At 37.3% G+C, this 12,337-nt stretch overlaps 1 protein-coding gene across 1 annotated transcript; it reads right to left on the bottom strand.

Moving 5' to 3' along the window:
- Positions 1 to 129: 129 nt before the first annotated feature.
- On the bottom strand, positions 130 to 11,857 carry ELOVL7 (ELOVL fatty acid elongase 7). Its single transcript, XM_075138325.1, has 7 exons — positions 11,764 to 11,857; positions 9,514 to 9,704; positions 7,066 to 7,146; positions 6,595 to 6,651; positions 4,745 to 4,850; positions 1,802 to 1,938; positions 130 to 535 (listed from the first exon to the last, which is right to left on the bottom strand). Exons 1-7 carry the CDS (start codon positions 11,825 to 11,827, stop codon positions 332 to 334), a joined length of 840 nt encoding a protein of 279 aa, XP_074994426.1. The 5' UTR covers positions 11,828 to 11,857; the 3' UTR covers positions 130 to 331.
- Between the last annotated feature and the right edge of the window lie 480 nt (positions 11,858 to 12,337).

Here is a 12,337-nt window from a genome sequence, read left to right as displayed (position 1 = left end):
AATTTTCCCAATGAATATCTTTATTTTCATACATCTTCTAGATAGAGATCATCTATCCATTCATTTCTTATAGGATAAACATGAAGAAGTTGTTGAAAAAATACCTTTTTTTCTTTTTTTTTTTTTTTTAATCAGAGATCCATGCTGCTCCCCCCACCCTCCAAATTCTGAATCCCAAATAACTTACGGTAAAAATACAAATTCTGTTTTGGAAGAAAACATACAAAATATACACCATGTAGTGTGTGCACCTAAATATCTTGATTGTCAAGTAGCACAAGTTTCCACTTTGACATACACACTTTTTTGTTTTTAGAGACAAGAGTTTGTTTCACTGATCTTTGCTGATCCCATTTCTTGCCATCTTTGGTAGTCTTTGTCCCTTCGTGTAAGCGTGGTACCAGAAGTGGAGAAACAAGACTAAAAACATAGAGCCATACAGCCAAATAATAAACATGAAAATTGGATACTGGTATGGACAATCATCCATGATGTAGATTTGTCCTATATGCCCTGTAATAATAAGAAACTGGACCTGGAGGGAAAAAGGTGAAGAAAATAAATACTTTTTAAATAAACGACAAACTTACTACAGAAGTTTAAAAAGATTCAGCATAACTTGCATACAGAAAAACAGAAAGCATGTTTGGGTGGAGGCTATTTAAAAAGACAGAGATGCACCTTTAGAGCCTCTCTCCCAAAATGTTATTCCACTGAAAAACATGTTCACAGAGTAAAGAAAGAGAAGTCCTGGGACAAACTGAATTACAAGCAGCACTGAGAAACCCATACTAGGAGAATGGGAGCCTGTCCTGGCCATTTCAGAGAAGAATGAACAGTGTTTGACCTGTGACAAATGGGAGGCTCCTTTTGAAAGATTAGCCAGAAAAACAAAAAGGCGACCATTATAGGATTGGTGAACATGAATTCCCACCTTCCTCGCATACTAGCATGTGACACAAAGGTCCACAGGTCCCAAAAAACAATTTAATGGAGGATTAAAAAAAAAAAAAAACTTTCCACATGAACTCCAAGTTAATAATCCACTGGTAGTGCCGCCAAGACAAAAAGTCTTTACGTGAGTTATAAATATTCAAGCTAAATTGTTTGGAGTTACACATGGTTACGTGAACTATGCTATTAACACCAGACCTGGTGCAAGCAGATAGCCATGGCTGCTTCTCCCTGCTCCTTTCCCTCCTCCAACAGCATCCTTGCTCAGGCCAAACTAACTGTTTAGCCAGAAGCTGAATTTTGAAAATTCAGCTATTAAAAAAGTCAGGCATGAAAAAGCACCCCGAAAGTGATCTAATGCTGATAAAACACTTAATGTACTTATTGCAAGAGCGGTTTTTAATGCTCTGAGTTAAAGAGAGGTAAATTCTCTAAATGCAAACATTTTCTATGGAATAACGGACGTGAAATGCTAAAGAAATACTTCTTTTTCATCACTACTAGTCACATGTGTATTCTGTACATTAATTATGTTTTCTTGGTGTAAAATTACTCATTTTTATATGGGCAATGAGTTTTGTAAATACATTTACCAAGTACTACATAACTGAAAAGCTCATGTGTCTAAATCTGTGATTATAGTGAACGCTGAAGTCAGCAGATTTAAGTATATAGCTAAGGGAAGCTCACAACTTTTGTTTTACTCAATTAAAACATGAGTAAACCTTGCATCAGCTGTAAGCTACACACATTAACATAACTAAAAGTACAGATGTATTGCATTAAGTCTGTGTTAGCCACAATCAGCTTTCTGAGAGGTGTTTGTATCAAACAGAAAGTTACTTACTAGTTGTATAGTTGTCATGTATTTTTTCCACCACAAATATTTATGATAGGCTGGTCCCAAAGAACAGATTCCATAGTAAGTGTACATGACAACATGGACAATACAGTTCAGCAAAGCATGAAATGTTCCTAAACCACCTGTAGAAAAACAAAACATAGTAGTATTATTGTATCAGGTATTTTAAAAGCCACCTCAGGTCCTAATAGTTTGTTTTGAGTCGGGATAGAAAAAACACGTACCACAAAACCTGCAGACTTTGATTAACCCTCAAGGTATTTAACCTGAATTGGGTTGACACCAATTCTGAGGGATCGCATCAGTTTCCTTTCTCAGAAAAGGCTTATCTAAGCATTTCCAAAACAGCAATAAAACTTAGCTGATCTAATTATCTGTAAAAGGTTTTAGTGGAATTTCTTGTTCTTTGGGTTCATTTTTTTATTATTTCTTATTAAAACATATACATGATGGAGACGCAGAGAATTTAGTAGAAACAGTGCTCCTCCTGTTTTACACCTCCTTTCCAGACATCATGATGAACTTTGCAAACCTCTGGAGGGTGAGTAATAATTCTCTCCCCAACACAGATTTCCAGATTCCCAGGGAAAGTAGTACAGTTTCAGACAGTAAGTTTTTGGAATCATGACCTAAGTGAGGGTCTTGCAAATTCATGGTCCATCTCAAAACCACACTTACAGTGAAAAGGAAATTTAAGGCCAAGTAGCCCCATTTGGGGCAAACTCATGACTGAAATTGGTAAGATAACAAACATTTCACAAAGCAAGTAAGGAAATACTTCCTTTTCCATTGGATCAACTATGGAGTTAGATGATCCTGCTCAAAGTAATTTTATTTTAATGAATACAAGAAATTATAGTTAAAAATGATCCAAGAAGTGGCAGACAGCAAAGTATTTTTAAGAGAAATAGGAACATGAAAATACTGAGCATTATGAAGAAAACAAGATGACATAAAAGCAGACATTTAGTGAGGAAAAAAGGCCAATTTTCCATTAAGAATCATTCAAGTTAAAAATAAAACTTATTTTGTGATTTTAGTAGCTCATACTAATCTTCCAGCTTGATAGATCGTAACTCCTGCAGCTGTGATTGCAAACTTTCTTTGAAACTTAGCTAGTTGTATTTTTAAAAATAATTTGAGTGTTCTTACAGTTCAAATGTACATACTTTTTTTGGCTTGCAGAGTGAATCAATTCAAAAGAAAAAATAAATAGTTAAAGCAGAGAAAAAAAGAAAAAACAACCTAATGAACAGTACAAAAATATGCTCCAAAAATCAATATTATAAGCACCATTTTACAATTTGCTGTTAATATCAGATCAGAGAAAAAACAGCATCTCCTTTCAAGTCCATTGGCTTTTTTTACAAACAGATTGAAAACTCGATCAATGCCACTATTTAGAAGGACAAACAGTGATGAAACTGAATACAAGATAATCACCAGCAGGACTGAAATCCTTGGAAAAATTTGTAAGTTATCAAACAGAACAATATTTGGAAAGATTAGTAAAAAGATAAACAATAAAGTTGTAGGAATAAACACAGCTCTTCATGAGTATGAAGGACTATTATTAGCAGAGGACAAAACAGCTCTTGCACACTTTACCACATGGGAAATTTGAATCTGATGCAAAATCAGAAGCCTGTAGCTGGTATACTGATCCGATGTCCAGATAAAAGGCAGAAAGTTAATCACCTATAAATTGAAGCTTTTCAAGGTTGAAGAGGAAGGACTGTTAGTTGCTGGGGTTTTGTGGGGTTTTTTTTGCAAACCTATGAACACACTGAACTGCATGCTGAGAAAACTATTTACCGTTTCATCATTAATTTAAAATGGCAGTTACTCAGCAACATTTGAGAAAGACATGATCAAGGCACCAGCTTCCTAGTAACAGAAACTCAACAAATATAGCAGAAGTATATCCCTTTAGACACTAGGAAAATCGGCACATTGGAGATGTTCAAAAGATCCCATCTACAAATCTTCTGGGCTGCTTCCAGATCTTATTTTTGTATTCATAAAACAGATACTAACAGATCAGATTTAATAAGCAACGGTTCTCTTCATCAATTCGTCACCAATTTTCTGGGAGAAAAAAAACATGCCAGAGAACATGAGTGAAGAAACATGTACAAAACAAACCTTGGTAGAAACTCCTAAAAAAACCCCACACCCTCCTAGAGATGGACTACTAAATGACGGTGCATTTCTCCACCCTCTGCTTATCAGGCTATTCTCATAGTGGTGCACACTAATAATACAACATAGGAAGATACATGCACAGACACACAGAGCAGGAAAGGAGAAAGTGAAGGTAAGCTAGAAGTGGACAAAGACTTTCAATTCAGTACAGTTCAAATAAGTTTCTCTAATAAGTATGGTCCAGAAAATATTTCAGTAGTTCTGTGAAAGCCAAAGTAGTAGATGTAAATAAACCCCAATTATGCTACTTAAAGCCAGTAAAAATAACTGCAACAAAGCCTGAGTAATTTCTTAAACGGGCAAAAAAAACCCGAGAACACTGTCCTCCCCTCCAACTCAGTTCTTATATTTCAGGGGGACAAATGGCTTTGAAGTAGTTTCAACAGTTATCCGCCTCATACGTCTCCCCTAGCACTTCTGATTTTGCAGTCACATCTCTTTTTCCATGTAAAAATGCTCTTTGCTTATATACAGCTCTCTCCTCTGCACCTTTGCCCCCCCACGAGACACCAACTGCACAAATGCTGCCAAATAGGAAAAATGAGTACTCCCCACCCATTTAAATAATTATGGTGATTTCAGATGTCCCATGAAATACTGCAGACATGTAAATTTAAAAACATTGATGTATGCAAGATTTTTAATTCTGTTCTTTAAATATTTTTGTCTAGCATAGTTAATTTTTACTACCAGAAGATAGAACTTAAACTCTCTCTCCACTACCTGCAGCAAATTTGACTCCAAACCACCAGGTCCATGGCATGATGGAATGATGAAAGACATGCAGGAATGTAACTTGGTTGTTTTTCTTACGCAGCACAAAAAATACCTGAAACAGATTTTTAATGAACAGAATGTTACATGAGATAATCAAGGCCAACATACTTACAGAAAATGGTATGCATCAGTGCTGGTTGCTCACTGCTATACATTTAAAAATTCTTCACAGTTGCAGTCTTGGGAGAAGAAGGGAAACTGAGGCTCTGGATATGCAGACTAGTTTTTAAAAAAAATTAAACCAGTATGTAAAATCCACCTGTGGAGTCTCAAAAGCCAGGGCAAGCTTTGAAAGCAAATATACAAGGTTGAGCCATGACCTATGTGTGAAATGGACAGCATAAGATGGACTTGCTTGGATTGAGAAGTATCTAGAAGCATCAGATTTTAAGTCCCCTGAACTACTAAGGCAAGGCTGTTTGAGAAAGTTAACCGAAGGACTAGCAACAGATAGAGACAGTAGGAAATATTAAGTTAGAGAAATAGCACTTTATTATGAACACTGACTTAGCTACCCTTGGAAAAAGGCAAAATTCGACAGAATATATGTAGGTATTTTTAATCGATATTGACGGGCCACATTTTAAAGGACAGACATCAAGGGAAGTGTTAAGGGAAGACAGAGCAAGAAAACTGTGTAAGGAGAAGTCAGGTCATGCAAAGGGTAGTATCAGATGACAAGCAAAGGAACACAGAAGAAATGAAGTCTGGTGTGCCAGGGAAAACATTTGGAAACAGCTGACTTAAATAGAGCTAAGAAATTACTCTTGCAATAAAACCAAAAAGCAGCTGAGAAACAGGTACCTGACTGGGTGGATTCAAACAAAACGAATTTTTTTTAAAAAGAATTTTTCAGGTCCAGGACTAATTAAAAAGGAGCAGTCTAACCAGTGCATAGTAAAGGTAAATAGAGGACTAAACTTGTCAGGCTTTTCCAGTTTCAGCATTCCTGGCCCTTCCATTACCATTCCATTTAGCTCAGTCAGTAAGATCTTCCAGTGTTGAATCATGAGTATTTGCAGATGAAAGTTAGATGGCTTGCTTTGCTCACAGGGTGTAGAACATCCTAACTACTCATGAGTCAGCTCCTGAATCACCACTATTGTGCCCCACACAACAGGGCAAATGAAATCGCAGCTTATTCCAACACTCAGAAGCTCGTTTGAGAATAAACCAACCCTGCTAGGTGTTGGTCTCAGGAAGAGGGGAAGGCAGATGGCTGCTGGTGGCGAGCGAGGTCTGCATCTGCTTCAATGCATTGCTGCTCAGATTTTCTTTGAAATAGGTTAGAGTGCCAGCCTGATACCAAACACATCTATAGTCATGACCCCCAAGGCATACACAGGAATTTAGAGCAGGTAGGTATGGCGATTTATGCTGTATTCAGAGTTGCTGATGCAAATATTCCAAATGCGGAAGATAAAATCAGAATATGACGTGAAAAAAAAATTCAGCATGATCAACGCCGTTTTTTATCTGCAGTGTTGACAGAAGCATTGCCATAGCACAACAGGTTAGTGTATTCAGCTGTTAAACAGACAAGTTATCAGGGCTTCCTAAATTTTTAAAGGCGTGTTCCCTCATTAACATTTTTCCTGATAATCAAGGAATGACAGTGTAATGGGACAATAAGATGAGAAGAGATAATAAGGGTAAACACCTTGATGGTATTCCAGTAATTGAAGATTGGACGGCTAAATAAAAAGTAATTTATGCTCCCAGCGCCCAGCAGCACCGGTTCTTCTACTGTGAAAAGGAAACGCCACTATTTCTTTTACTAGGCTAAAAATACTTACAGTGTCTAATAATTCAATGAACTTGGAAAAGTAGTAAAGCCAACAAGTTCGTACCATCTGCAAGAGTAAAAACCAGAAATTGTGAAATCGTAAGAGTCATAAATAAAACTAAGCAGCTGCAGGAAAAATAAGTAACTATATAAAGGAAAGTATCGGGACGAATAAGTGGGATCACAAGCTTGACAGCAATATTTAAATATACGGTTTGTTTGGTTTTTCTTTAAAAACACAAAACATTTTTTAATCCTGAAAGAATTTTAAAACCAAGAAGAACAAGCCAACAAATACATTGCCTCTTTCTTTCTCCCAAACAATCAACATCTCCAGTTAACTCACATGCTCTGCATTATGCAAGAGGGCATTTCCATTTAGTGCCTCCACTCCACAGCAGTGCATTCGGTTGTTCAAAAACCATTTCTAAAAATAAAGTCAGTGCAGCATAACAATTCGCCTTTGTGTTTGGCAACTTACTCTTAGAGCTGTAGGTGACCGCGAGTAGTCAACGATATCACAACGGAATGAGTACCCTGTGGCCCAACCCGACATAAGAAACTGGAGCAAAGAAAAGGGAAAGGGCAAAAATTTACTTTTTGTCTTTTGAAAAACTCATTAATTTCAGATTACTTTTGCAATCACCAAGGGGAGGGGAAAACAATATTAAAAACTTGTTGAATCAGCAACCTTGTCAATCATCTATCTCTGTGTGGGCTAGCTACCACAAAATCCTTTGTTGTTGCATATTAATGAATTTCTAATTCCAGGACCACACCTACGGACAAGAACTTTCTTCCTACACCCATCATCTTAGCATTAGTAACCGGAGAGGACAAACAGCTGCATCTCAAAACCAATGCTAAAAAAGCAACTTATTGTGTAAATCAGACCACAAAACCAAATCAAAAATCTTGACATTTTTTGAAAATTGCTATCACAGCCAACCATCTTAATACTGAAAAGAAACCAGCACAGTATCTTAATACTGAAAAGAAGCCAGCACAACAGAAAATATGGCTTAATACCATTAAAGACAAGGAACGAATCAATATGTACTACATTTTTAGTACCATAGTTTCTAAAATTTTGCTTAGTTAAGCTGCATGATTCAATTAGTCTTTCACTGATGTGAGCGATGAGAAGCTAGGGTTTTACAAGTGAGAGCACAGGCATGACCAGAGGACTGTATGTAACAAATTTCATTTAATCTTTTCTCTTGGAATATATTAAAGCTCTGACAAGACCAACATTGTTAATATTACACTTGGCTCACTCCCCTGCCAGCCACTAGGACTACTGCATCTTACGCCTGTTTATAAAGTGCTTCTCATCCATTGATCATCATAATCCACTCATGCATGATAGGAGGTTCAGCTCTCTTAACAGATGGAGGGTTTTAGTCCATTTAACTTCTTAAAAGAATCAGTTAAACAAAAAAGGTTTGAAACACCAAGATAGCACAACACTAAAGCACCCACCAAATGGCTTGAATCCAAAGAGGGAAAGAATCAGCTTTTTGCCGAGCGCCAGACAATAGCAGAAATGCAATCTGTTACGCTCTATCCATGCATTCTTTCATGAAATTGTAACATGGAAGTCTTGACAGCAGACTAATTGAATACTGTGTTAGTGACAGACGCTAACAGAAGTTTAATTTTTGTTTCTGAGGGTTATAACCAAAACCAAACTTGTCACCAAATCACAAAAGGGAGTTTGGCGATTTTTCAAAACAAATGGTTGTGCGTCTTGCCCACCGCTTTCCACACAACAGTCATGACACAAAGTAGCTGCTGCTGCACGGCCTTTAGAGTGGTGTTAAAAGAAATGTCAAGCAGTTCACTGACGAAATTCATGCAATTGAGCTAACACAAAGGTGTCCTGCCAATTTGGCACAATAATTTGACAACTTTTCATTACCAGTTTGCCAAACCTGAAATAGCCACATAGCCAGATTTAACACAAAGAGGGTCAGTACTAGCATAGTGATGTTTCACCAAGCAAATGTATAAGGCTATCATTCACACAATACTATTGTTAAATAGCTACACTTTTAAAACCAATCAACCAAAAAAAAAAATCCCCAACCAACTAAAAAAACCCAACCAAACAAAAAAAAAAACCAAGCCAAAAAAACCCAACAGACATTAGCTACCTTAACGTTTAAGGTTCTAAATTAAAGCTTCTACATAGTCTATACCATTCATGGTTAAGGATTTTTAGGTCATTCAGCCCATAACGCTATACAACTCATCAGGCTTTCCAGTCTTAAAGTCTAACATTTGCTTGAGCTATGAACTACAGCAAAATCTCAACATTCCTTTTGAGAGAAAGAGCATTTCCTATTTTGGGGGTGGGGGAGGAAAATCAATGCTAAAGACTTTCATGGTTTGAGTTTTGGGGGTTTTGTTTGGTGGGGGGTTTTTTGTTTGGTTTGGTTTGGGTTTTTTTTTAAGGATGAAGATCCTCAAATTAGATTTTGCTAACTTCTGTCATTTAAAAGGCAAATCTAACTAAAGATTATCCCATAGTAAACATACTCTATACATCACTGTGTTTGAAACATCAGTGTTGACTATCACGTAGTAGGACAGAAACAATTACAACAGACTGAGAAAAACATGTAGTCTGCTTTACCTGCTACAGCCCAGGGAAATTAAGTAAGTTATGAGACTTTTTAATTTTGTAAATTATATATAATGACACAAAGTATTTTACAATCTTTCTTTCTAGGTATGACTTACTCCCTTTTTTCAAGTATCAGCTCAGTTAGTTTAGCATACTGCTTGGAGGAGTATAATTACAACAATCAGAATAATAGGTTTTTGAGAATTGCAGAAATATATTAATAAATTTATTAAAAGTTAGTATGAGGATAGTTGGAGACACAAAATATATAAATACATTACAAATAAAAGTAGTACTTACTTCGTAAGTCATATATAAAGAGAGGGCTACCACACTAAAATTATAAAAAGCCATTATCTGCCTGAGTTCAAAAGGTTTTTTATTTTCCATGAGTTTGGGTCCCAAGGAAGTGACAAAATAAATGTAGGTTCCAATGATAAAAGTTGTTGGAAAAGGTGAAGACATGAGTGGCCAGCCTTCCAGTCTTGGATCTAGAGGAGGGAAGGGGGAGGAGGGGGAAAAAAAAAAAAAAAAAAAAAAAATCAGATCTTTCCAGTACTTACTAAATCCTAAAACAGCTACAGAAAGGTACTTAATTCTCAACGGTTTAGGTTTTGCTGTCACTGATCATGTTTCAGAGCCCATTCACCTCAAATCCATACCGACTGGATAACAAGATTGAGCACCTGTAGGATTCAATACTTCTTTCTGCATCAATTCTTCAGGTGTAATGAAGAGGAGACACAGAATCATGAGTGACACAATTTTCGGTCTAGAGCTCTCCTTCATGAAAACTCTGCATTTTCACACATGAACGGGGCTCAGAGGGCAGCATAGGAAGGCAATGCACAAGCAGATCACTGAGGCTGCATTTCCACGGGAGACTTCATTCTTCTGGAAAAGCATGAACCTGATTTCACAAGTTCAAGTCGCAGACAGAGAGTAGCCCTCCTTTTGAAGATCCTCGAGCTTTATAAGCAGTACAACATTAGAAATAGGAAGTATGGGTATTTTAAAGTTAGAAGACCTTCTGCCCCATCAGCTGGTATTCATAGCTTAGTACTTGAGGCTTGTGCCTATTCAGTGCAGACATGTCACCACTTTCGCAGCACCAGAAAACACACACTTTCGTACTATAAGCCTCCAAACGGCAAAAGTGTTGCAAGTTCCTCTCCAGTTACCCCAGACAGAAGTATTGCAGAGTCTCTTTCTCCTACGCACGCCCCACTCCCTCTCCCTGCGGCTGAGGCTGGCAAGCATTGCCTCTGAGCTTCACCGTGATTCCACTGCACCCTTCTGTGGTTCATCACTGAGTCCCAGCCCACGAAAGGCTTCCACATTTCTCCGTAAGCAGGAGAACCAATATGAACTTCATGTATTTGTTTAATTTTTTTTTTTTTTTAATTTTTACAAACTGACTTTTGGAAGATTTGTTTCTGAATGACCCCAAACTTAACTATTGATTCTGTAAACTGCTGCTTTCATGGTTTGCTGCTGTATTTTGGGGGTGAAATTATACCACTGCAATTTCTGTTAAGTGTTTAATTCATGGCCAAACGTCTTAAGTCAGTGATTTTCAACACACAACATTCAAGCAACCTATCACCCATGAGACCCTCTGATGTTGTTTACAGCCACTGGAAGTTCTAAAGCAGATTGAGGAGGAAAGCACGTTATAATGCAGCTCACAGCCTGTAATGTGCCCAGCGCTGCTGCCCACAGACCAGCAAGGATTGCGAACCACAGCACTAGGCATCTGTATGTGTTGCATTGCAAGAGAATCACCAGCTCTTCACAGCTGACTGCTTTTTCTGCATCCACCCCTTGCGCTGGTACTACTAAAACTTGCCCATTGGTCTTCCCAGCTTGATCCTGAGGAAACCGTGTCCCGCCACTGAGGAACACTCAGGGATGCCACTGCAACAGATGGGTCTTAACCCCAAACTTGAGATCTTGTCTGTCATGTTTCGCTAAGCATACAGAACTACTGAACAACGTTAAAGCGAAGGGTGTTTAACATCCTTATACCAGCTGCAACAAGAGACTAACATTCCTTTTCAAAACAGAACTGTGACAGAGTTAATTACTCTGAGGATTAATTTCAAGACACTGTAACTTATCAGGGTTTTTATTTCTTTTACTTTGCAAAAGCAAAATACAGTTAACACCATGCACCTAGCTCAATTAACTGATAAAATACCGTTGTTCGGTAATGAAAAAGAGTTAAAGCTTTATGTTCAGCAGCACAGGAAAAACGTAAACTATATATTCAAGCAAGCCAGAAACTCTTACAGAAGAATCACTGTCTGCACTTTATTTAGTCTGAGGTTATATCCATAAACTACCTGAGTTTTGCTTTTTTCCTTTTTTAAAAACGCAGAAACTAGTCTGTTCTTTATAGTTAAAATGTCAATAGGTAACCTGCCAAGTCTTAGAACCATTTACAGGAAGATAAAGCTACTTTAAGTTGATAAACAGTACCCCTCAACAGCTACACATTGCTATTTAGAATTATTGAAAGTTAGTAAATTTTAGATTTAAATGACTCACCAGCATCTTTAATCCATTCATCATACAGTAGTACAGCCTTTGATGTCAGATTGCTAAAGGCCATTTTCACTGGATTAAGATTTTATGATGCTGCCTGCAAGAAAACAAACCAAAACAGAGATACGGATTTTTGTAATTAATAAAATAAAGGTCAGTAAAGTGTTTTGGAAAAGATTTTCAGGAAACAGAATGGAAAAAGTATAGAGAGGGCTAACAGAGCACCACAGGTGAAATATAGTTCAGGGAGCGTTAGCTGACCACATTGCACTATGCTTGGGGCTAATTTATAGCTGAGCTGTTACGCACAACAATATGATTTTGTAATTTCTACATACCAAACAAGGTGCTTCCATGCCATAAAGCATTATCTCAAGAAACCATGCTGTGGTTAACCATTACAGTTAAGGGGAAAATATAAATAAAGAGCAGCTGCTTAAATTCATTTTTATTACCATCTCCACTTAAAGTCCAAGTCATTGATATGTGAAGAAGTTCAGCTTTGCAACATTTACTATTGAAAATTTTAATTTTCTAACTGAGAAGTATTTCTAAGGTAGGTAGGAAGGAGGAAAGG

The sequence above is a fragment of the Calonectris borealis genome, chromosome Z, assembly GCF_964195595.1.
Source record: "Calonectris borealis chromosome Z, bCalBor7.hap1.2, whole genome shotgun sequence".
In the NCBI taxonomy this organism is placed as follows: Eukaryota; Metazoa; Chordata; class Aves; order Procellariiformes; family Procellariidae; genus Calonectris; species Calonectris borealis.
The sequence above is the reverse complement of the archived record's forward strand: the minus strand, read 5'-3'. Positions and strand labels throughout refer to the sequence as shown.